The 27204-nt window shown below is 39.7% G+C and overlaps 1 protein-coding gene across 14 annotated transcripts in view; it reads right to left on the bottom strand.

The window, feature by feature from the left end:
• The window catches only part of LRRFIP1 (LRR binding FLII interacting protein 1), a 283628-nt gene that overhangs the window by 135137 nt on the left and 121287 nt on the right, over nt 1-27204 (bottom strand). For 8 of the 14 annotated variants that reach the window (XM_058185786.1, XM_058185795.1, XM_058185686.1 and 5 more), the window contains exons 3-4: nt 22959-23036; nt 4249-4281 (exon numbers count right to left, since the gene is read on the bottom strand). The exons of 1 other annotated variant lie outside the window; for it this stretch is intronic. In XM_058185786.1, the coding sequence (XP_058041769.1) occupies nt 4249-4281; nt 22959-23036 (111 nt within the window). The remainder of the gene's footprint in view (nt 1-4248; nt 4282-22958; nt 23037-27204) is intronic. 5 more of the 14 variants (XM_058185712.1, XM_058185749.1, XM_058185758.1 and 2 more) reach the window with 1 other exon arrangement.

The following is a 27204-nucleotide window of genomic DNA, read 5'->3' as shown; positions in this document are numbered from 1 at the left end:
AAAAGTGCAGAAGGAAATGGAGAATTGGAAAAAGTTGCAGTTATCTTTATTGGGAAGAATAGCAGTAATAAAAATGAATGTTTTGCCCAGGTTTTTATTTTTGTTTCAAATAATTCCAATACTTAAAAAAGATGCAAACTTGAAGGAATGGCAAAATGGAATTAATAAATTTATATGGGTTGGTAAAAGACCTAGAATAAAATTGAAAATAATACAGGATACATGTGAAAGAGGGGGTCTTAAAATGCCTAATTTAAGATTATATTATGAAGCAGCTGCCTTATCACTAATTAGTGATTGGTTCAACTTAACAGAAGAAAAAATATTGAATATAGAGGGTTATGATTTGTTATATGGATGGCATGCTTACTTATTGTATGATAAAAAAGTGGATAACGTTTTTAAAGCTCATATACTTAGAAATGCTTTGTTGAGGGTTTGGGAAAAGTATCAATATAAGTTAAACTATAAAATACCTACATGGGCAAGTCCCAGGCTTGCCCATGTAGAGAACATAAGTACAGAACAAAAACAGGAGGTGATTACTTATAAAGAGCTTCTCTCAATGGAGAAAGGTAAATTACAATTGAAATTACACTATGTAAGCCGCCCTGAGTCTTCGGAGAAGGGCGGGATATAAATTCAAATAAATAAAAAAAATCTCTAAACATAATGAAAGAAGAAAGGATAATTCATACTTGGTTTCAGTATGGATAGCTGCAAGCTAGATGGAAAGAGGACCAGAAAATTGGTATCATGCAAAACGAGGAAAATTTGGTAAAACAGATTAGAGACCAAGTCAATCGCATGTTAAAAGGTTGTATAATGCATTGTTAGAAATAGATTCAGAAACGGAACTAGTTAAGGACTGTATGATAAAATGGGCAGGAACCTATAATGATGGAAACTTGGGAGAAAATTTGGGTTAGAAATGTTAAATTTACACAAGCACAAAATTTAACAGAAATTTTTTACAAAATGTTTTATAGATGGCATTTAGATCCTAAAAAATTAGCCTGTATGTATCTGAATTTGCAAGCTAAATGTTGGAGATGTGACTGTGATGATGCTACTTATTATCATATATGGTGGACTTGTAAAAAAATTAAACCATTTTGGATAAGAATTTGGTGGGTCATGCAAAGTATTTTGAAAAAGAAGATAAAGTTTACTCCACAATTGTTTTACTGGGTATAATTTCAGATTGTATGATAATAGAGAATAAATTGATTTTAAATTTAATATCAGCAGCCAGACTATTGGTAGCGCAATATTGGAAGAAGGAACATTTGCCTATGATTGAAGAATGGATATTAAAAGTTGCAAATTTAGCAGAGATGGCAAAAATTTCAGCATATTTGAAAGACTGTTCACAAGAAAGATACATAGTGGAATGGAGAAGATGGATTGACTATATTCAAAATAGATACCAGACCAAGAAATATCAAATAGCTTTTGAATGAACAAATTGCAAGAATTATATTTATATTTCTCTGTATGTAAAAGGAGAGTTAAGGTCCTAGGGGAGGATGAGAGTTTATGGATAGTTAGCTTATGTTTAGCTTATGATTGTTAGATGTTTGTTATACCCTGTATTTTGCTCTGGGAAGTCGGGGCGGTTGGGGAAAGGGGAGGGAGAAGGGGGGAGTTTGGGGGAGGGAAAGGAGGGGAGATATTTGTTAAAATTTTGTAAAACTTTTTCAATAAAAAAAAAGAATATCATATGCCCAAAATTGGAAAAAAGACAATATACCTACAGAGGAAGAACTGATAAAGAAAATTTTAGATTGTGCCGAGATGGAAAAATTAACAAAAGAAATTAAAGAAAAGGAAGATACAGAAATACTATGCAGTATGGAATAAATGGTACAACTGACTGGAGATTAGATATAGTGAACAATAAAGAAAGGGAAGAAATCATAAAGTGTAAGATAATGTATAAAATGTACAAAATCAATATTATGAGTGAAATTATGGAAGAAATTATAGTGTAATAAGGGGTAATAGGACAAAAAGTATATATATATTATAAGGGGAGTTAGGGAAAAATGTAAATATTAGAAGACTACTGTTACGAAACAGTTGTAAAAAGAAAATATATGTTATGTGTTTTGTGTTTGTTATATTGTGTTGTTTTAAAAATAAATAAATAAATAAATCAGTAAGTACACAAATATTTACAACTATTTTCTGTCTGATCTCCAGCTATTACATCAGCCACTATTCGTCTTCTTGCTACTAGATGGCTCTTTCCACCGATTTAGCACAGTCCCTTCTCCACTCAAATATAAATTCTTCTCACAAAACTCTAGACAGTTCGAAGTACTCTATTCCAGCACAGTCAATCCGAATAGCTAATACGTCTTAAGGATTGATTAGCTCTATCCAGAGCTTCCCCACGTTCTCTCAGTCTGACATTCTCGATCTTCTAAAAGTCTCCGCTCCCACCACCAAATTGCCGCTGTATCCAGGAGCCGCTTCTCCCCTCATCTTGGAGATGCACTCTCACTGTAAACATTATTTTCAGGTCCCATTTTCCTTGGACAGAAACTCCTTGAATGCTAGATCCATCAAACCTCCACCGATGCCTTCATGCTGCTTTTCCCTTTCTTTCTTCCTAATCCACAGTTGGGAGTCATGGCTCTGGATCTGCCATGATGGCTGACCTCCTCCTTGTCAGGTTTGAGGGGGTTCCCTTCTTCGTAACGGGAAGTCGCTTTCCTCCTTGTTACCCCCCAGGCTTTCCCTCTATTCTGTAGATCCCTCCAGAATTAACAGTGCCTCAGTAGGCCTCCAGACAAGAAAAATCGTGCAAGGGGAATGGAGCTCCATCCTTCTTGATCCGCACTACCGTGATGTCACCACTGAAAGTCCCAAGAACTATGTTTCATCCTACTCCCTTGCTTTGATCCAAATTGGAATTATGGTCTTTTGAGGACTGTTGCTTCATGTATTGTGCAAGGTTTGAGCCCTTTGACTAATCTGCTTTATGATTAAGCCTTTTTTTGGGGGGATGGGGGTGCAACATGAGTAAAACAGCACCAACTATTTTCTTCTTTGATACTACTAGCTGGGACTAGGTAAGACGAGAAAAGAATAAGATTTGAGAAGGAGCTGAAATCATTTAAGCATATATCAGAGGCAGCTGCTGCTGGGTCTAAGTTAACTGAGACAGTAAGCTTTTTTCAAATTTCCATTATTCCCTACAATGGAACATTCAAAACATTTCACATTTGGTTATGTTCTGAATTCTTGCCGAAGAGTTGTAATGCAACATGCAACATAGCCAGCTTGGAATTATCACACCAACTATTTGATGAAGCAAGGAATTTATTTCAAGGTCCCACAGCTTTACTTCTTTCCTTATAGAGAACAATTATGATTCAGTATATTGCTATTTTCCTCAATATGAAATTCAAATATTTTGGCAACTTAATGAGAAGGAAGGACTCACTGGAGAAGAGCCTAATGCTGGGAAACATTGAGGGCAAAAGAAGACAGGGATGACAGAGAATGAGGTGGCTGGATGGAGTCACTGAAGCAGTAGGAAAGAGCTTAAATCAGCGGTTCTCAACCTGTGGGTCGGGACCCCGTTGGGGGTCGAATGATGATTTGCCAGGGGTCGCCTAAGACCATCGGAAATATGGGAAGTATACTTGCGAGTCGAAGAATCGCGCTCCAATGGTTGACTCCACAAGCCAGCTGCAGGCTCTTCAAATCGCTAGCCAAATTCGGCTTCAGGCCGATGAATTAAAAAAGAGGGAAATCTTTGCTCTGATGTCTCCCTCTCAAACCAGCTGCAATCACTCCCAATTGCTAGCCTAATCTGGCTTCAGGCGCGATAAACTTAATAGGGGAGGAGTCTCCGCTTTAATGCCTCCGTCCTCAAGGCAATCGCAAGCAGTTCAGATCGCTAGCCAATATGGCTTCAGGCGCAATAAATTCAAAACGAAAATAATTTTATGGTTGGGGTCGGCACATCGTGGGGAATTGTATTAAAGGGGTCGCAGCACTATAAAGATTGAGAACCACTGGCTTAAATGGACTCCAGAGGATGGTATATTGCTATTTGTACTTTTCCATTGGCAGTCTTAGCAGAAAAATACTTTATGGCATATTAGATCAAAGAAAGACAGGTTTTTAGCACATGAGATCATTCAGTTGAATTGGTGTTATCAGGATACTGAGAATTTGTAATATAAAATAGAACATGTTAATATACACTCAATCTTATCACATATTGCTTACCTTCTCAAAGTCTTTTTCAGGTGTTTCTTCAACCTAGAGTAAATAAGAAAAAAGAAAACTTAGTTTGACAGTAAGTCCATGAACTGCTTCATTTGAAAATATATTCAGTACAGGTAGTCCTTGACTTACAACCATTCAGTTAGTGACCATTCAAAATTCCAATGCACTGGACATTCAAGTGACATGCAGCCAATTCTTACATTTATGACTGTCATAGTATTCCCACCATCACTTGATTAAAATTTGAGTACTTAGCATGTATTTATGGCAGTTGCAGCATCCCAGTGTGATAGACATTTGTGACTTCCCCACAGGCTTCTGGCTAGCAAAGTCAATGGGGAAAGCCAGATTCCCTTCATAACTGCGTGCCTTACTTAACAACTGCACTGATTTGCTTAACAACTGTGGTAAAAAAGTCAGGTCATAAGTCATGTTGACTTATGACCAATTGTGGTCATAAGTCAACATGATATAACACCATTTATTTCTCAGCTTAAAATAAAATCTACATAACCAACACAATAAATAGATTTATTTATTTACACAATCAATAAAATAAGTGGGTATAGACTTGAATATTAACAAGATACTTCTCTTATCATATCCAGGAAGGCCAACATAGGATATCGTATTTTTCAATACTATTGCAAGAATAGTAGAAAAAAACCCTGCTAATTAAACTAACTTTTAAAAAGCTCCAAAAGCTGCAGCCAACATTTATAGAAACTAAACCTAAAATTTCCAGGAGGCCCAGTTTTGACATATTTAGATATCAGAATAGTTGAAATAAAAGGTTATTATAAGAGTTTATTACAAACCATAACTTTTCTTTTTCTCCCTTTTTGTTCTCGCCCAAACACATCTCCAGGTGCTTTCCATGTTTTAATTCGTAAGTTTCCAAACAGGCAAATACTCTTCAATATATATACTCAATCTCAATCTCTGTCTTCCCACTCCTCCCTCCCTCCCTCTCCCCCCCCCCTCATACACACACACACACACACACACACAACCAGCTTTAAGTAGTGCTAAGTTATGGAATCACATTTGTCCTCTTATGTTAGAATTTCAAATTCTCTAATTCCCATGCCTTGTGTATTGGTGCAGCAATTTCTGGGATCATAATTGGTATACACCTACTTATGCAGAGACCATGGCTGAGGAACCCAAATTCAGTGGTGTGATCTATCTAGTCAGTAATTCTTTTCAAGATCCTTTATTTTTCTTCTTAGAATATTGTCAGACCTGCCCCAACTTGGTCCTTTAGAAAAGAAAACTAAGGTTGACTCCATTTGTAGTGAAAGATATACTTTTATTAAAAGCGAAGTGGATTACAGTATAGCAAAAGCCAGAACTGAAGTTCGCATGCCAAAATTCCATTATTTATTTCAACCCCCTCCCATTCAGCTCCTTCTGCCCATAGTCCATGGCAAACTGACAGCTAGTGAAGGTGAAGCTCAAGTGAATGATGGCAGTCCCGACACTGATCCTCAATTTGAAAGGCCTAAAGAAAAAACTACTTGTTTTGAGGATCTTCTTTTAGTTTGTTCCTGTGATTATTGGAAGTTACAATGGCACTAAAAAAAATTATGACCAATCCTTGCCCTGACCATTGCAGGATTTTCATGGACATGTCATCATAATTTGGGTGTGTATTTACAACAGCTGCAGTGTTCTAGGATCATGTGATCACCATTTGAGACCTTCTCAGCTGGCTTCCACCAAAAAAAATCAATGGGTGAAGTGTATTCACTTAATGACCGCAGTGACTCACTTACCAATTGCACTGATTCACTTAACAACTATGGCAAGTTGAGGACTGCATGAATTGCCTTTAGGTTGACATTGCAATACATTCAATATTGTAATGTATAATGTTTAAAAACAGCATTTATTTTCAGTTTTCCTTTACAAGAATTGTTTACAGTTGAATAACCGCATTCCATTTTCTGTGTCAGGTCCCTTAGATCCTATCAGGACACTGCCATTTTGGCAGGGAGGGGGGCCTGTATGCCCTTTTACAACCTCTTTCCTGTTTCTGATCTTCCTGTCACTTTTATGTACCTGCTTGGGAAAGGGAGGGGGGTTGTTATCACCTTCTCAGCTTGAGTTCTCACAACAATTTTGCACCTGTGGATTGGCTCACCTCCGACTGGACAAAGGGGAGGGGGTTTCTGCAATGTTTAACCTAACAGTTCCAAGTGAGAACTTCAGATCCTGCCTTGCTTTACTTGCTATCACTTTCTCTCAATAAAAGTTTCCTTTTGAAATAATGCCTGTTTCAAGAGTTTTGCTTTCTTGAAGAGAGAGGAGAGGCAAGTCCTTACATTCTGCTTCCTCCTTCCTTTGCCCAGTTGACTGAGAAATATAGCAGCCTGAGTGGAAACTTTTTTTCTACTAAGTTTGCAAACTGTAATGTTGGCACAATATATGCACATATCTCTATTTTTAAATATTCTACCTACTTTTTATTTAGAGATAAATACAGGCAAAACTATTGGTCAGCTTTACCTCTTTAAAACTAATAGTGGTTTTCTTTCTGGGACTCGAAGAAGGTTGTTTTCTCTGATAACCTGGTCCACTTCAAAAAGAGACTTCAGACTGTCGAGGTTCGGAGTAACGAACCCAACCAATTCAGCAATTTTCGGCTTTCTCAAAGAACTGCTTTATTGAGTACATCATTTCAACACATTTGAAATGCAAACCAGCTCTGGCTATTTCCCACGCTTTCATGATAATTAAAGATTAGACAGCTTCTTCCCTCCTTGTCACAGGTCACGTTGTCCATTTAAGTGTTCTGGCATCTCCTTAATAACCTCTTCCAGTCTCTGCCCATCACCTGTTGGGATGACCATGGTTCCCACGAGATAGTAAGTTATTGATGTCTGGTCTGACATTCCAAAGCTCCCTCCTCCCCCAATGTGTGTCACCTGTGAAATGGAGAAAATGTCTGTGACAGGCCGATTCGTTTCAAAGTTGACACAGACTTTTTATATCCCTCTTAATTTGCCATCCACTCCCCTCCTTCTCCAATTCCGCTTCCCTCCAATGACATTTTGTATTGAGTCTGTTTTCCTTGCCAGCTTCACAGACACACCTTTTTCCATCAGCGATAAACTCTATATACCCTACTCTCAGCTTATCAGTTAACTACAACAAATTATCTGTTTAGGTGTCAACAAAAATCAGAGAGAGGGATGGCTTCCCAGTAGGTTATCACAACATAACATAATTTTGCCTATTTTGAAAAATATAGGCAGAAGTTTATAATATTCCCCAAGCAAGAGAAGCTCAAAGAGTGCCCTTCATGGCATAAAGTTTCAACCCTAACTATAAACCAATGACAATTTACATGCGAAAGAATAGCATGATTTTCTTCTTCTGCTAGACAAAGTTTAGATAATAAGTAAATATAATGGTGGTCCCACTACCTAACAGACCAATCCAGGGGCGGGTTTCAAAACCTGTCGCTACCGGTTCGCTCGTGGGCACTTGCGCACTTGTTCAGGCAGGTGGGCAGAGCCTCCCGCCACAGGTTCTTCCGATCCAGGACAAACCAGTAGCAACCCACCACTGGACCAATCCCCAAATGATCAAAGCCCACTGTGTGCTGAATCCAATGCCCAACCAACTCAGAGAGAAAATTACTTAGCACTACTCTCAGCTTACATCTTTCCTATGTTAGCATAGCTAGCTACAGGAAGCAAATTTGAAAAAAGCAATAGATGATGTCAGAGTAGTTCAAAACACAGCAATGCAGGATATTCATAGATAAGACCTGAGTTTCTGATAAACACTGCCAAAGGAAATGAAAGTAATAAAGAATGCATGCCCTGCTTCCACCCAGTGTGTAGCTCAGATTTATCAATCAAGCTGCAGAATCTACTCTTCCATTCACACGATGCCCTTTGGCTTAGTGTCTCAAATTTGCAAAGTTCCTGGATCTTCCTAAAATGCCTCTACCTAGATTGATTTTATGAATGCAAGTAATTATTAGTAAATATGAATGTAGGGTCCTATAAATTTGCTTTTGTCAAACACTGGCTCCAATACTAATGAAATCTCAATTCAAGCAATAGGAGCTCTGGGTCATCTACATCCTCCTCATCTGAATGCATGAGCATAGCTATAACATTCAACAGTGGAAACATCTTCTTAATTTGGCTGTGACATTTGTGTGTTATTACTCTGTCGGGGCTTTTTTCTTCTTCAATCTTTTGATTATGTATCTCATTATTTCATTATAGCAGACATTTCTTTTGACAAAGTATATTTTGAACACAGCCTCAGCTTAACCTCATCTTACTATAGTAATATATATAAACCTATACTATATATATATACATACATACATACATACATACATACATACATACATACATATATATATATATATATAGGTCTTTGGTTGTTCGGGTTTTCTCCCATGTAAAATTGGAAGTGTATATATATATATATTTTCTGAGGTTTTCGCGTGTGTTTGTATGTAGGTCTTTGGTTATTCGGGTTTTCTCCCGTGTAAAATTGGAAGTGTCTTGGCGACGTTTCGACAAAGTCTCATTCGTCATCTTCAGGCTTCAGCTTCGTGCTTCTGGAAGCAATGTGTGATTGCAGCTGTTTCTTCCTTTTTAACTGCTAGTGGAGGTTTGAACTGATTGGGTGGGAGCTTGGCTGTGCTCTGATTGGATGGGGGTTTTTTGTGCTGTGATTGACAGCCCAGCGACCTACTCGTGAGCTTTGATGTCATATCCCTCTTCACCCAAGTGCCAATCAAAGAAGCCTTGACAGCTATCCAAAACAAATATAACCCCCCCAAGCACATCCTAGATCTGACCAACCACTGCCTATCCAACACATACTTCATCTATAACGGGCAAAAATACAAACAAATAGAAGGAGCACCATGGGATCACCCCTCTCACCTGTGATTGCCAACCTCTACATGGAACACTTTGAAACCCAAGCACTAGAAAAATCTGATCACAAACCCAAACTCTGGCTCAGATACGTAGACGACACCTTCATAACCTGGCCACACGGGAAAGAAAAACTTGACAACTTCCTCACACACCTCAATAGCCTACACCCCAAAATACAGTTCACCATGGAAACAGAAGTTAACAACCAACTTCCCTTCCTAGATGTCTTAGTCTACAGGAAACCCAATGGCTCCCTAGGACACACCATCTACCAGAAGAAAACACACACAAACCGCTATCTGCACGCACTCTCACACGACCACCCAGCACAGATCAACTCCGTAGCCAAGACACTCATCTCCAGAACAAAACGCTTAGCTGACAAACAACACCTAAAAACCGAACTACACACTCTCACTAACATACTAACATCCAATGGATTCCAGAGAAATAAGATTACCAAACTAATCCAAAAAGAACCCCACACTAAAATCCAAGACAGAGAACAAGAAAACGGCACAGCCCTCCTCCCATATATAAAAGGCACCACAGACAGAATCAGCAAGATCCTCCACAAACACAACATCAAGACAGCATTCTGCACAAACCGAAAAATATCCACCATCCTAAGAAACCCCAAAGACAAAATTGAGTTAGAAAATCAAGGAGTATATGAAATCCCATGCACCGCCTGCCCCACCACATACATTGGACAAACCAACAGAAGAATAAGTGCACGCATTGAAGAACACAAGAACTCAGTCAAAAAAGAGGAACCAACTTATTCCCTGGTCCAACACCTTAAAGCCACAGGACATGATATTGACTTTAAAAAAACCAGAACTATCGCCAAAACTGAACACTTTAACAACAGAATAATCAGAGAAGCCATTGAGATAGAAAAACACCCACACAGCATGAACAAACGAGATGATACCTCCCGCCTACCAGCCATTTGGAAACCCGCCCTTATTGACAAACGAGTCCCTAACACGAGGAATGACACCAGACCCACACTCACAAGGTCCACACAGGATGTCACCACCACACATCCACCCAGAAAGCAGACCCAAACCCACACTGATCATGAAGCACGACCAAGGACCAGAAGCCAGACCGCAGCTGCAACATTAGCCATTTCAAACCCCTCCAATCCATACATGCAGCAGATAGATACCCACTATGAAGAGGTAGCACGACCACAAACACGAAGCCAAACAACAGCAATGCAGCTCACCAGTTCAAATCCCCCTGCAACTCAGACTAATCTGAGCACAACCAAGCCCCCACCCAAACAGGACACACCCACAGCCAATCAGAGCACAAAAAAACCCCCATCCAATCAGAGCACAGCCAAGCTCCCACCCAATCAGATCTTGAAGCTTCATGCACTGAGCCATTTGATCTTTCCTGGGTTCAGCCAAAGTCTTTTGCATCCCATCAAGAACCCCACAGTCTGCAGGCACTGTGAAAGGGCAGCAACAGCATCACTTGGGTCACTAGAAGTGGAGATATAACATTGAGTATCATCTGCATACTGATACCTCAACTTGTGGTTGTTAAAAAGGAGTGGAGAAAGTACCAAGCCCTGCAGCACACTACAGAAGAGTGACCATGGGCTGGATATCTCACTCCCTTTCAATACTGATTGGGATCAAATTTGGAAAAAGGAGCTGAACCAGTGCAAGACTCTGCTACCCAGTCCTAGAACTGTAGCTGCCCAAAAGAATACCATGGTTAAAATTATAAATTTTTCACTGCAAGAGGGGACATTCTGGGGGCTTTTTAATAAGGCCTCACTTTGCCCTTTCCTCAAAAAAAGTTACTTGATCCCACCTATTTGGACAATTTTTGCCATCTTCCTTTTTTAGGGAACATGCTAGAAAAGGTGGCTGCTTGGCAGCTTCCACAGAGTCCTGGATGAAACTGATTATTTGGACTCCTTTCAGTCAGGATTCAGGCCCGGTTATGGGATAGAAACAGCATTGGTCACATTTGTGGATGATCTCTGGCAAGAGCAGGATGGGGTAGTACAGCTATCCTTATTCTCCTTCAAATCTCAGCAGCCTCCTATAGCAGGGGTCCCCAACCTTTTGGACCTCAGGGACCATCTAGTTCATAATTTTAAATCCCGCTGACTACTAATACGAATCCAGTGTGCCGCTTGAAGTGCCTGGACTCCCAGGGACGGGATGCGGTCCTTCAGGCACTCTCCCTCCTCTCTCTTTCTCACCCCCTCTCACTCACTTTTTCCCTCTCATTCTCTCTCTCCCCCCTCTCTTTCTTTCTTTCTCTCCCTCTCTCTCATTCTTTCTCTTGCTTTCTCTCCCCCTCTTTCTCTCTCATTCTCTCTTTCTCACTTCCCCTCTCTTTCTCATTCTCTCTCTCCTTCCTCTCCCACTAATTTTCTCATTCTCTCTCTCCCCTCTCTTTCTTTCTTTCTCTCCCCTCTTTCTCTCATTCTCTCTTTCTCACTTCCCCTCTCTTTCTCATTCTCTCTCTCCTTCCTCTCCCACTAATTTTCTCATTCTCTCTCTCTCTCTCTCTCTCTCTCTCTCTCTCTCTGATTCTCTCTCTTTCGTTCTGTCTCTTTTTCTCTATTTCATTTTGCACGGCATCAGCATTCCACCTCGGTATCTTTACACCAGCCCTTGTCTCCTACCGCTTGGGACTCGGAGCTGTAAACGGCGTCTGGTCAGGGGAAAAGCCGGATTTTGCTATCCATTGCGGATGCCAGACCGGCCCCCTGTAAGCTCTCGTCTCTCAAGAAGCCCAGCAGAAGTTTCCCATGCCACTTCAGCAAGTGCTCCTCAAGAGACGAGAGCTTGCAGGGGGCCAATCTGGCGTCTGCAATAGAAAGCAAACTCTGGGTGCTCCCTGGATCAGTTGCCATTTACAGCTCCGAGTCCCAAACGGCAGGAGATGAGGGCTGCTTTGCACCACCGGCTGGGCAAATATGCTGATATTGTGCAAGTGCAAGTAGTGCTTTGCTCCCACAGCTTCCAGCCATCGCAATCGCTGCTTCGGCCCACTTGCGCCTCAGTTCCTCCAATGGGGTGCACCAGCAAAAATATGAAGATTTCTCCACGGACCACCAAAATTTTCTCACAGACCACTGGTTGGTGACTGCTGTTCTATAGCACTACTTAAAGTCTCTGTTTTTGAAGCTGTTGCTGTGGAGTCTTTCTTTCTTTTAAAAATCTGTTTCATGCTTATTCTCAGAGGAAACTTTGGAATAGTGACTAAAATACATTCTTTCTTGCTAGAGATTATGCCATATGTGCTTTTGTTTTGAGAGGTTGATCAGGCTCTTCAAAGCTTGGAAAGTCTCAGAACTGCATATTACAGAGGATGTTTTCTATCACCTTGTACTCCCACATAGCAACGAAGCAGTAGGAGTGAATGGCTACTGAGCATGCAAACTCTTCAATACTGGAAGGAAGTCTTTTCTGAGAGGGTGTTGTTCTCTTGCAAACAGCATATTAACACCAGGGGCTGGCTTGAATCTGGACCTCCACATTTCTGGCATAAAATGAGAGGACTGTCAAGGTAATTTTATATAGCTAATAAATGAGAGGAAGAAAAAGGGAGAAAAAGAATGAGAAAATAGAAAATAGTAAAAGAAATGGAAAGTTGGCTCAGGGGTGGGTTCCAAAACCCGTCGCTACCGGTTCACATGTGGGCGCGTACACACTCACACACTTCTGTGCATGCCCCCACTACTGATTCGCCCAATCTGGGGCAAACCGGTAGCAACCAACCACTGAGTTGGCTCCATTGACAGCGATAATGGTTGGCATTCTCTTAAACATCAAGAAATCACCAAACATACTTTGAAAAATAACACAAAATGTTAGCTTTCCTGAGGCAACATCTAATTGTTGCTCAAGCCAAGAAGTCCACTTGAAATTGACCAGTCCTCAAAATTACCCTCTGACGGTTTTATTGGGGGGGGGTTCAACACTTTTAAAAGTGAGAAAGTTGTCAACAAATGGGATATTCTTTCTGTGGCAACACCTTTATAGCAAGCCTTGTATCATCGTATCTTACATCTTTTCAAACCCAAATATCAAGCCAGGATGATGCATCAACTTTCCTTTTTTTGTATATGTTTTATTTAGTTTTCTTTAACACCCAACATTTTTTTGTGGACAGTGTAATGACTGTATTTTTCACACAGTGCTCACAGTAATAATACAATTACATATAAATAATTTTTATCTACCAACTTCTAGCTTTAACGTGCTCATTATAATTATAACATATTATTTTATGTATCGATATAGATATACCTAATCCTTGTCTTCCAACTCCTAATCTTAATGTATCTGTATTTATAATAAATTCCATTCTCTCTCTCTATATATATATATATACTACTATTTTCCCAATTTAAACTTTCCACTTATTTCTTTGTTGTTGTTAGTTGCAAAGTAGTGTCTGACCCATCACGACCACATGGACAACTTTTCTCCAAGCCTTCCTGTCTTCTTATTTAACATCATTTAAGCTCACTCCGACTGCTTCAGTGACTCCATCCAGCCACCTCATTCTCTGCCATTCCATTCTTCTTTTGCCCTCAATTGTTCCCAGCATTAGGCTCTTCTCCAGTGAGTCCTTCCTTCTCGTTAAGTGGCCAAAGTATTTCAGTTTCATCTTCAGAATCTAGCCTTCTAAAGAGAAGTCAGGGTTGATCTCTAGGACTGACCAGTTTGATTGCCTTGCAGTCCAAGGGACTCACAGGAGTCTTCTCCAGCACCATATTTCAAAGGCCTCAATTCTTTGATGCTCAGCCTTCCTTATGGTCCAACTTTCACAACCATACATTGCAACTGAAAAAACCATAGCCTTGATTATACACACTTTTGTTGGCAGGGTGATATCTCTGCTTTTTAGTATGCTATCTAGATTTGCCATAGCTTTCCTCCCCAGGAGCGTGTTTTAATTTCTTGGCAGTAGACCCCATGAGCGGTGACCTTGGAGCCCAGGAAAATAAAATCTGTCACTACCTCCATTTCTTCCCCATCTATTTGCCAGGAATTGAGAGGGCCGGATGCCATGATCTTAGTTTACTTAATGTTGAGTTTCAAGCCAACTTTTGCACTCTCCTCCTTCACCTGCATCAAGAGGCTCTTTAGTTCCTCTTCACTTTCTGCGATTAGAGTGGTATCATCTGCATATCTGAGGTTGTTGATATCTCTCCTGGCATTCTTAATTCCAACTTTTGATTCATCTAGCCCTGCTTTTCTCATGATGTGCTCTGCATATAAGTTAAATAGGCAGGGTGACAGTATACAGCCTTGCCGAACTCCTTTCTCAATTTTGAACCAATCAGTTCCATGTCCAGTACTCACTGTTGCTTCTTGACCCGCATATAGGTTTCTCAAGAAACAAATAAGATGATTTGGTACTCCCATCTCTTTAAGAGCTTGCCAAAATTTGTTATGATCCACACAATCAAAAGCTTTAGCATAAAGCAGAAAAAAAGGTTTTCTGGAACTTCCTAGCTTTCTCCATGATCCAGGGTATGTTGGCAATTTGATCTCTAGTTCCTTTGCCTCTTTGAAATCATGCCTTTACTTCTGGTAATTCTTGGTCCACATACTGCTGGAGGCTACCTTGCAGGATTTTAAGCATAACCTTAATAGCATGTGAAATGAGTGCAATGGTGCGGTAGTTTGAGCATTATTTGGCATTGCCCTTCTTTGGAATTGGAATGTAAACTGACCTTTTCCAATCCTGTGGCCACTATTGAGTTTTCCAAATTTGCTGGCATATTGACTGCACTTTTACTGCATCGTCTTTTAAGATTTTGAACAGCTCAACTGGAATACTGTCACCTCCATTAGCTTTGTTGTTGCTCAGACTTCCTAAGGCCATTTGACTTCACATTCCAGGATTTCTGGCTCAAGGTTAGTGGCCACCCCATCGTGGTTATCAGGGATGTTAAGCTCCTTCTTGTATAGTTCTTCTGTGTAATTTTGCCACCTCTTCTTAATCTTTTCTGCCTCTGTTATGTCCCTGCCATTTTGGCCCTTTATCATGCCCATCTTTGCATGAAACGTTCACTTGATATCTCCAATTTTCTTGAGGGGATCTCTGGTCCTCCCTATTCTATTGTTTTCTTCTATTTCTTTGCACTGTTCATTTAAGAATGCATTCTTATCTCTTATAGCTATTCTCTGGAATTCTGCATTTAATAGGGTGTATCTTTCTCTTTCTCCCTTCCCTTTTGCTTCCCTTCTTTCCTCAGCTATTTGTAAGGCTTCCTCAGACAGCCATTTTGCTTTCTTGCATTTCTTTTTCTTTGGGATAGTTTTAGTTGTACAATGTTGTGAACCTCCGTCCATAGTTCTTCAGGCACTCTGTGTATCAGATTTAATTCCTTAAATCTATTTGTCATCTCTACTGTATATTCATCAGGAATATGATTTAGTTCATATCTTAATGCCTAGTGCTTTTCCCTACTTTCTTCAATTTAAGCCTAAATTTTGCTATGAGAAGCTCATGATCTGAGCCAAAGTCAGCTCCTGATCTTGTTTCTACTGACTGCAGAGAGCTTCTACATCTTTGGCTGCAGAGCACAGTCAATCTGATTTCTGTATTGACCGTTTGGTGAGGTCTATATGTAGAGACGTCTGTTGGGTTGTTGGAAAAGAGTGTTTGCTACGACCATCGTATTCTCTTGGCAGAATTCTACCAGCCTGTGCCCTGCCTCATTTTGTACTCCAAGGCCAAACTTTCCTGTTATTCCAGTTATCTTTGCTTCCCTTCTTTCCTCAGCTATTTGTAAGGCTTCCTCAGACAGCCATTTTGCTTTCTTGCATTTCTTTTTCTTTGGGATAGTTTTAGTTGTACAATGTTGTGAACCTCCGTCCATAGTTCTTCAGGCACTCTGTGTATCAGATTTAATTCCTTAAATCTATTTGTCATCTCTACTGTATATTCATCAGGAATATGATTTAGTTCATATCTTAATGCCTAGTGCTTTTCCCTACTTTCTTCAATTTAAGCCTAAATTTTGCTATGAGAAGCTCATGATCTGAGCCAAAGTCAGCTCCTGATCTTGTTTCTACTGACTGCAGAGAGCTTCTACATCTTTGGCTGCAGAGCACAGTCAATCTGATTTCTGTATTGACCGTTTGGTGAGGTCTATATGTAGAGACGTCTGTTGGGTTGTTGGAAAAGAGTGTTTGCTACGACCATCGTATTCTCTTGGCAGAATTCTACCAGCCTGTGCCCTGCCTCATTTTGTACTCCAAGGCCAAACTTTCCTGTTATTCCAGTTATCTTTTGACTTCCTACTTTTAGCGTTCCAATCCCCCATGATGATAAGAACATCATTTTTTGGTGTTAATTCTAGAATGTGTCATAGGGCTCCACAGAACCGGTCAACTTCATCCTCTTCAGCACCAATGGTTGGGGCATAGACTTGGACTACTGTGATGTTGAATGAGACGGAGACTGGATTCGAACTAAGATCATTCTGTCATTTTCGGGATTGTATCCCAGTACTGCTTTCCTATTCTTTTATTGACTATGATCGCTACTCAATTTCTTCTGAGGGATTCTTGCCCGCAGTAGTATACCTGATGTTCACCTGAATTAAATTCACTGATTCCTGTCCATTTTAGTTCGCTGATTCCTAAGATGTGGATGTTCAATTTTGTCATCTCTTGTTTGACCACATCCAGCTTGCTTTGATTCATGGATCTTACATTCCAGGTTCCTATAGAGAAAAAATATTTACAGCATCAGACTTTCCTTTCACCACCAGATGCATCCACAGCTGAGCATCCTTTCAGCTTTGGTCCAGTTGCTTCAAGCTTTCTGGCGCTACTAGTACTAGCCCCAGTAGCATATTGGACACCTTCCGACCTGATGGGTTCATTTTTCAGCGTATTATCTTTTTGCCTTTTAGTAGTGTCCATGGGGTTTTCATGGCAGATACTGGAGTGGATTGCCATTTCCTTTCTCCAGTGAATCATGTTTTGTCACAGTTCTCTGCTATGACCTATCCGTCTTGGGTGGCCCTGCACAGCATAGCTCATAGCTTCATTGTGCTGCACAAGCCTTTTTGTCACGACAAGGCAGTGATCCATGAAAGGATCAATTATTTCTACTGTTACTGTCAGAATATTCATGATTGGGAAGACATAGTAACAAGGTCAGCCAATGAATAGGCATAGCAACTAAATCAGCCAATTGGGAGCCGAGACAGACTAGAGCCAGGGCGTGTTTTAATCTGCAGCTTTTGAGTCTGCAAAGAGAAACTGAAACCAGTGTGTGTGAACTTTGCTTATCTGAGCTGAAACGAAACTGTGAATCTGCTGTTGGTATTGTAAACTTACTTCATGTATTATTTTGTATATAAAGAAGTTTATATAAAGAATCTTGCTGCATCAGTTTATCTGTGTGTGCTTCTGGATTTGTTTTTTTGCAAGAAACTCTGACAGGTTTTGGGCCCAGAGCACAGAAGACTGAATTGTAATTTGAGCTGAAAGACTGCCTGTGGAAAAAGACAAAGATTGCAGGATGGCTGCTGTTGAATTTAAGGAGAGCTCTGTGCCTCGTTTGGGACAGAAGAACTATATTATTTGGGCTGCAAAGATGGAATGTTTGCTGAAGGCAAAGGAGCTGTGGGATATTGTTGTTAATCCACCATAGGCTTTTGCTGCTGCAGATCACAGGCAGCATAATAAAGCAATGGCTTATATCATCTTAAATTTGGAAGATGTACAGTTTTTGAATGTAGCTGATTTAAAGACTGCAAAGGAGGTCTGGCTGAAATTAAGAAATGTTCATGTGAGTGTGTCAGCATGCAATATTGTAAAATTATCAAGAAAATTATACAGAGCCAGTTTGCAACCAGGAGAATCTGTGGAACAGCCTTTTATACGAATGCAAACTTTATGGAGTTAGAAGAGCATGGGATACAGATCCCTGAGTCCCAGAAGGTGCTGTTAAACAGTCTGGATGAAACTTGGGACATTGTTGCTGCAGTGTTTGAGAGCATTTGGAGGTTTTAAAAGCTTGTTTGATTGCTGAGGAGAACAAACACCATTATAGAAAAACCCATGAGGAAAAATTCCGAGGTGGGGATCCAAGAAGCAGAGTGAGAAGAATGGAAAATTCCACTGACTCTGTAGAGACCCTAGCAACAGCCAAGGTGTCTGCAAAGATATAAGTAGCAGCAGAAAATATCAGATTACAGCCCAGCAAAGACTTTGCAAGCAGAAAGAAAGCAACAACGGATGTGTTTCATTTGTGGTGAAAATACACATTTAAAGAAGGACTGTTTGCAAAAGGAAAGCTGTTTAAGGAAGAAATTATTTGCAACACAGTTCCTGTTTGCAAGGAAAATTGCAAGATGGACAAGTTGCTGTTGCAAACGTTGGCTATTGTAATAGCAGAGACAAATGGTTGATTGACAGTGAGGCAAGTTAAACAATTGTTTACAATTCTAAATTGTTTTACAGGTTGGATTCAACTGCTGGAAATGCAGTAGCTTTGGCAAATGGCCAGAAGGCTAAAGTCATTGGAAGAGGCAGTGTGCAAATTCCATATTTGGAAACAAGGTTTAATGATATATTACGTGTGCCTGAAATGGAGCATAATTTGCTGAATGTCTCTTAATTTAGACAAACCAGGATTTGAGACCATTTGCAAATGGGAGGTGTCTCATAAAGCAAAATGGGAATGTATGTGCACAGGGCATAAAAGAGGATAATCTTTATGTGTTGCAGGGACAAAAGGTTCAATGTGCACAAACATTTGGAAATGTGCCACAACATGATTCATGTTATGAATGTGCACAGGAAGCTTGGCCAAGCCAGCTTCAGAGTTTTGCAACAAATGCAAAAGTTTGCAGAAGGGTTGAATTTAAAAGGATGTAAGGCATACTTGGGCTGTGCAGTATGCAAGTGATCATACTGCACTGTCCACATACAAAGTCCAAAGTGTTTCCAGTAAGCAAGAGTAGCACAAGGCAGACAACAAGAGCTCTAGAGCTGGTACATGCAGTTTTGGTTGGGCCAATGCAAGCCAGTTTGCGAGGAGCTAAGTATGTGCTGGTCATTATAGATGACTATAGCAGGTTTGGATTCTGCTATTAACAAAAGAGTAAAACAGAGGTGCTTTGTAGAAAAAAGATAGAAACAACAGTTATGTCAGCTGCAGACTGACAGAGGTACAGAATTCATGTCAAGTTTTCAACAATAGTTTGGACAGTTAGGAATAAAATAAAACACAGACACACAAATCTGTACACAGCTGCTGAAAATGTTGTAGCTGAGAGGCGGAATGGTGTTTTACAAACGATGAAGGACTCACTGCTGAAGGATTCTGGTCTGAGCAGGTCATATTGGGGTGAAGCCATGTTGACTACTAATTATTTCATTAATAGGCTGTAGAGTTCATCCATTAATGATACTCCATATGCAGTGCTATATGGGAGGAAGCTATCTCTGGCATATTTAAGAGTTTTTGGAAGTAATGCGTGGGTGCATATTCCAAAAGCAGTTAGAGGAAAGGGACAAGAAAAGGCTAGAAAACTCAGGCTATGAGCCAGGCTCAAAAAGCTATCACTTTAGTGATGGGAACAAGAGAATAGTCATTTCCTGGTCTGCTAGTTTTGCAGAGCAAAATTGGAACAGAATTGATGCAAATTTTTGGAATGATCCACTTAGTGACAGTAACTAACTTAGTGATGGTGTCAGCATTCAGGGAGGAGAAGCTGAACAAGATATGAAGCAAGAGAGGGCTGAAACACAGGTGCAATCAATGCCACACAGGTCAGAGCAATGGAACAAGGGGATGCCACCTGACAGGTATTCTGCTAGTAAAGTAAAGATGTGTAATGTATGCTATGAGCCAAGACAGTATAAGGAAGTATTGGCATTACCTAAAATTGAACAAATAAAATGGAAAGAAGCCATGGACATAGAAATGAAATCCATGGATGAACATAAAGTGTTCACATCTATGACTTTGCCACAGAGATGATGGATAGAGATATATTTGTTACTGTATTACAAAATATATCTCTATCCATCATCTCTCAGCCTTTTTAGAATTTCATCATTTATTTATATTTTAACGATTCTTTTATGTTTCTCTCTTGGAATCCTATATATCTTTCTAGCATTTTTGCACAGATTGATTGTTCCCTTTATCTCCTTCTGCTGCATCTTTTGAATATCCATCCACGACCCTTTCATTATTTTTGAAAGATCTTCCTTTTTTTCCTTCTCTATTCTGTTATAAGCTCTTAGGCTATTGTCTATGTCGTTTTTAGTATTTATTATTGCTATCTTTTCAGTATTTTTATCTGCTTTTAACTTTTTTTGTATTTTATATTGCTTTGTCCCTTCCACCATACCTTCTAATTTCTCAGCTCATTTTTGTATATTATATTCATCTTTTCCCACCATTTGTTGAGAGCCTTCTACTTTCACATTTTTATCTTTAAATATTCCCATCAACTTCTTATAATTCTTTGTCGCTATTTCTAGCATTTCTTCATAGAACTTTATTGTCTCCTGCTGGGTCATTTTGTAACAAATTAATATACCTTGAATATACCTCGAATATCCCAATATCTGAAAACTCCAGAAAAAATCACTTCAAATAAGATTTGGTCAATCCCAAAATTATTCTTCCAAGTCTCCAGATTTTCTAATAGTTTGTGTTTTTCAGTTTTTATAGTTTACAATTTACACCTTCCCAATTGTCCATGTTTTAAAGTCTTATTTATTTTTTCTTCTTTTGTTCCTTCAAGTCTTTCAAATCTGCATTTCAGTGTACAGTTCCAATAGAGTTTTAGTGTTTAATTTAATTTGCGTTCTGAATCTTCAAAAAGCTCAGTAAATATTTCTCAGTATCCAAATCACCTACCAAGATAAAATCAAGGTCAACTAGCTTTCCAGATGTTGTTTACTTCTCTCACCAGTTTCTTTTGAATTTTAAACCTTGCAGTAATCTTCTTCCTCGAGTAGATGGCTCCCCTGCTCCCAATTCCAGCATTCCACAGAATGTAAAAATCAGAAATAACTGATTGTCATCCAGTCAGGGGAGTAAGAAATAGAACGCAGAGAAACAATTTCTCCCATTAGTCACTTCACAACATTGTTTCCAGGCTTTCTATGTTTTAAACCATCCTTTAGGTTTTTTCTTTTTTCTTCCTCTTTCGTTTTCAGTCTTTAATCTTTCTCCATAAATCCAATTGCTGCTTTTTAACATTTGGAGATCATTTTTTGGAACTTTTAACTTAGGTAACTTTCTAAGATAACAGTTGGAAATTTTCTCACCCAGTTTCACTGCTCTATCTACATACAGCTCCAGTACAAGATCTTAGTGTCCTGGTTGTCCCAGCTTGTGTCTGACCAAAAATGGCCATCATCCCTGCTGCCATTCACAAGAGCTTTCTTCGGATCAGCAAGGAAATTGCAGTTTCCTCGTGATCAATGAAGTGCCTCTCCTTTCTTCACCTCCCCTTCAGGGAGGCTTAACCCCATAGGGTCTCCCAGCAAGCAGCTGCCAGCTGCATTTCAGAGTCTGGCAGAGATCCGCTATTTTCCATCCGTTATTGCCACGACATCAACTGGAAGTCCCGATGTAACAGCTTTCCTGAGTGCCATGTTAGGCCCTTATAAATACTGCATCCGAAGTGGCTGCTTTACTTTGGATGCTCAAATGGTGTGTATTTCCAGAAAATATTACATATATTTATCCCCTACCTGGAAAGTACTTATGAACATATTGTATAAAAAGTTCTGACACTCAGGCGGCCCCTATGGACATGACCACACTTTGGGCATTCAGCAACTGGGCCATATTTATGGCCGTCTGCAGCATCCCATTGGCCTGTGACTGTGTTTTATGATGGTTTGCTGAAAACTGGCATTTACCTTTGGTTTTCATCAAAATTGTGCAGGTAACAAATTATGAGTTTGCTTAATGACAGTGGTGATTTGTTTAATGACCACCACATAAAATTGGGTTAGTCACAACCATCATGATGCTTGATTACAGTGCACCATGACAGTTGTAACCCAAGGACTATCTATATTAACAGGCTGGGAAGAATGTCAATACTTTTGGAGAAAAACTAAAACAAAACAAAGCAAACAAACAAAATGCCAAAGCATTAATTGCAACCCAGTGAGGACTGAGCATGCTGAGGGACCAAAGAAGGTGCAGATGAAAGAAACCAGGGTAAGGAGAATGGAATGAAAAACATTGAATGGCAGCATTACTGGCTGAACAGGTTCATTCTATGTTGCAAGACTATTGTTTTTGTTTTGATCCTGAACAGAGTTAGTACTTTATACTAATATAATTACTAAAATGCTTTCTAGTCATATGTAATGTTGTAGAATAATCATATCTGACTCTTAATTTCTTAATAACAATTTGGAAAATACCAGGTGTTTGGGGCCAAGCTGAGTGAAACAAAGATATCTATTAATCTCTTATTATCACATCATATATAAAACCTCCTATTAAATTAAAAAAAAGAACCCCAAGTTGTAGTACTAGCCACCTAACTATCCAAGACTGCCAGTCATACATTACAATTTAATCTGAATTCATTTAATAATTATATACTTCAATGTTCTTTAATGCAGGGGAAGAGCTTTAATAAGGTCCCTCTCTCTCAGCCCAGCTCACAGAGTAGTTGTTGTGTAGAAAATAGGAGAAAGAAGGTATTCACCACCTTTTTATAAACAAAGATGATACATAAATAAACAGATCATAACACAGAAAGGAAAAGTGTGAAAAGATGCTCACCATGGGACTTGCATGAGCAGAACTAGTTCTAGAAGATGCTCGAGATCCTGAGCCAAGATAGTAAATGTATTCTGTAGGCTGTGCACATATATACAAAAGAATGCACCAAGGAGATGTAAGAAAGAATAATTAGAATAGCAAAGGACTGAAAGTTATAAGCAGTTCTCATAATGCAAATCAACAAGAAAGAACAATATATAAGCAACAATATAACAACAATATGTAACAACAATAAATTATTTCTTTAAATAGTTTCATTAGACTTCTGTTGAATCATGATTCAGTATTTCTATTCATTCTAAGTATTATGTCAGATTGCCTCCGATCAATAAAGAAAGGAAAAACTCTGACTCCATTTGATTATAGAGAAAGGTACTTTTACTGAGCACGTCTGATTGCAATAGAAATAAAGCTAGAACTGAATAGGTGTGGCTTACAGATATATTTCCCCTCACTCATCCCTTCTCCCTCCAAAAGTCAGACAGATTTAGGCCAATGCCTTTCCCCTCATGGGTCACATGGGGTTCTTCTTCCGGTGTTATCTTCCGTCTGGTATGCAAAATCTGTTGCTGGGTTTCGCGCGTCTGACAGTTTGAATGTTATGACTCATGGCAGCCGAAGCTTAAAGAGCCACAACCCCCATTAATCTAGCATGACAACAAACTAGCAATGAAACACTTAACAAAGTAATAAAACAGTTAAACATCCTACTAAGCAACTAAACACTTAAAGTAATAATCTTATGACTCCCTCCTCTTGTCAAATGAAGCCTATGCTCTTAGAGAGCCCCAACCCCATTAATCATAATGACAGCAAAGTAGCAATAAACATTGAAATAGGTCATAAACACTCTACAAAGTAGTAAAACAGCTAAGCACTCTACTAGGTAATAAAACACTTAGAATCACAGTGAAGATAGGTGAGCGGAGGCTGACATATTTATCAGCTATGGAAACTAAGCTATGTGTTCTGTCCCCCTCGCCTCCGTCCGAGTGATGACTTAATTAGCCGGCACTATCAGCTCTGGAAGCAAGCTAGCGAGCATCTGCCAAGTGTGTTATCTCTCTTGATGCCGATGAGTCAACAAACAGTACTTCAGCTCTAGTCAAGCAGTTGATTTGCCTGCTACAAAGAGGAATAGCAGCCCTTGCTGCTTTTATATCCTGTGGGGTGTGGCTCCATGACTCAGCACTTCCTAGGCCTGTCCCACCCCTGCTTCTGTTGTTCCTGCCTCTCCTGCCTACGAAACCTAGGGTCCAGCGAGGCCTGATTGCCATCAGCTGGGTCTGGAGCTGTGGCCTGGGGGGAGAAAGAGTCAGGGGACGAAGGCCTCATTATCTCCTCCACCTGACCTGCTTCTGGCTCCTGGAGCTTAGGCAGGGAAGCCGGTGCTCCCAAGGTAAGTCCTGATGGCCCTTCCCCCTCACTTTCCAAGTCACTTTCTGGCAACGGGTCCAGCTCAGGGGGCGCAGACACAACACTATGATTCCTATATGGTATGGTTCTGTCTATATTCTTCCGAATGTTCTGGCTTTTCAGAAGTATTCATTCTGGATTTAGTCCTTCTGTCAGTGCAGTAGCCAAACAGCCTAGGAAATTATTATCACTGAGATTACTTTTTCCCCTTTAATATTAACAAAATTATATCACATAAAATTAGGACTGCAAACTATCAGTCATGCAACAGGAATTTGACAAACTGTACTTAATACTTAAAACAATATGAATTATACTATTATGGAGAAGTAAAAAATTGAGGTTCTATGTTAATGCCTTATTCCACTTTTTTATTTTTATTTATTTGTCACAACAGTATATATAAGCATAAGCATGAAATAACTATACGATATATAAGCATATATATAAGCATAAGCATGAAATAACTATACGAATTGGATACAATCAAAGGAAACATTAGGACAGGAATGGTAGGCACGCTGGTGCTCTTATGCACGCTCCTTACAGACCTCTTAGGAATGGGGTGAGGTCAATAGTAGATAGTCTTTGGTTAAAGCTTTGGGGATTTTGGGAAGAGACTACAGAGTCAGGTAGTTTATTCCAGGCATTAACAACTCTGTTACTGAAGTCATATTTTCTGCAATCAAGATTGGAACGGTTCACATTAAGATTAAATCTATTGTGTGCTCGTGTATTGTTGCGATTGAAGCTGAAGTAGTCTTCAACAGGAAGGACATTGTAACAGATGATTCTATGAGTTAAACTCAGGTCATGTCGAAGGCGGCGGAGTTCTAAATTTTCTAAACCCAGGATTTTACGTCTGGTGGCATAAGGTATTTTGTTGTAATCAGAGGAGTGGAGAACTCTTCTTGTAAAATATTTCTGGACATGCTCAATTGTATTTATGTCAGAAATGAGGTGTGGGTTCCAGGCAGGCAAGCTGTATTCAAGAATTGGTCTAGCAAATGTTTTATATGCTCTGGTTAGTAGTGTAATCTTTCTGGATAAGAAGCTACGCATGTTTAAGTTTACAACTCTTAAAGCCTTTTTTGCAATGTAGTTGCAGTGGGCTTTGGCACTGAGATCATTTGATATGAAAACTCCAAGGGGTGAGTGGGGTGAGGGTCATCAACAAGGTAATGTCCATCGAGCTTGTATTTAGTGTTCTCATTCTTTTTTTCCAATGTGTAAGACAGAAGTCTTACACATGTCTCTCCTGCAAGAGAGAGAGACAGAAGACACTTTTTTCTCCCCCCCCCTTCTATACTTCTCTTTTCCCCTTCCCCTCCTCTTTGTGTGCTATTATTTGCTTTTGTATTTCATACTATAAACTAATAAAATAAATATAAAGAAAAAAATACTTAATAGAATAGAATTTTTTTTTATATAGAATTTTTATTGGCCAAGTATGATTGGACACACAAGGAATTTGTCTTGGTGCATATGCTCTCAGTGTACATAAAAGAAAAGATACATTCATCAAGGTACAACATTTACAACACAATTGATGGTCAATATATCAATATAAATCATAAGGATTGCCAGCAACAAGTTATAGTCATACAGTCATAAATGGAAAGAGATTGGTGATGGGAACTATGAGAAGATTAATAGTAGTGCAGATTCAGTAAATAGTTTGACAATGTTGATGGAATTATTTGTTTAGCAGAGTGATGGCCTTCGGGAAAAAACTGTTCTTTTGTCTAGTTGTTCTGGTGTGCAGTGCTCTATAGCATCGTTTTGAGGGTAGGAGTTGAAACAGTTTATGTCCAGGATGCGAGGGGTCTGTAAATATTTTCACGGCCCTCTTCTTGATTCGTGCAGTATACAGGTCCTCAATGGAAGGCAGGTTGGTAGCAATTATTTTTTCTGCCCTTCTAATTATCCTATGAAGTCTGTGTTTTTCTTGTTGGGTTGCAGAACCGAACCAGACAGTTATAGAGGTGCAAATGACAGACTCAATAATTCCTCTGTAGAACTGAATCAGCAGCTCCTTGGGCAGTTTGAGCTTACTGAGTTGGCGCAGAAAGAACATTCTTTGTTGTCCTTTTTTGATGATGTTTTTGATGTTAGCTGTCCATTTGAGATCTTGCGATATGATAGAACCTAGAAATCTGAAGGTTTCTACTGTTGATACTGTGTTGTCTAGTATTGTGAGAGGTGGAAGTATGGAAGGGTTTCTCCTAAAGTCTACCACCATTTCTACGGTTTTGAGTGTGTTCAGTTCCAGATTGTTTTGGTTGCACCACAAGGCTAGTCGTTCGACCTCTCGTCTATATGCGGATTCATCATTGTCTCGAATGAGACCAATCACTGTTGTGTCATCTGCGAACTTCAGTAGCTTAACAGATGGATCATTGGAGATGCAGTCATTGGTATACAGAGAGAAGAGAAGTGGGGAGAGCACACAGCCTTGGGGGCCCCTGTGCTAATTGTACAGGTATTTGATGTGATCTTGCTTAGCTTCACCTGCTGCTTCCTGTTTGTTAGGAAGCTTGTGATCCACTTACAAGTCTGTTCCGGTACCTGTAGCTGGTTTAGCTTAGTTAGAAGAATGTCTGGAATGATGGTATTGAATGCTGAACTAAAGTCTACAAAAAGGACCCTTGCATAGGTCTTTGGAGACTCAAGATGTTGTAGGATGTAGTGCAGAGCCATATTAACAGCATCATCTGTTGATCTATTTGCTCGGTATGCAAATTGCAAGGGGTCTAACAGCGGATCCGTGATGGTTTTCAGGTAGGAAAGCACTAGCCTTTCAAAGGTTTTCATGACTACAGATGTTAAA

Source organism: Ahaetulla prasina, chromosome 1 (genome assembly GCF_028640845.1).
Source record: "Ahaetulla prasina isolate Xishuangbanna chromosome 1, ASM2864084v1, whole genome shotgun sequence".
Lineage (NCBI taxonomy): Eukaryota > Metazoa > Chordata > Lepidosauria > Squamata > Colubridae > Ahaetulla > Ahaetulla prasina.
This window is presented reverse-complemented; position numbering and strand designations above follow the sequence as displayed.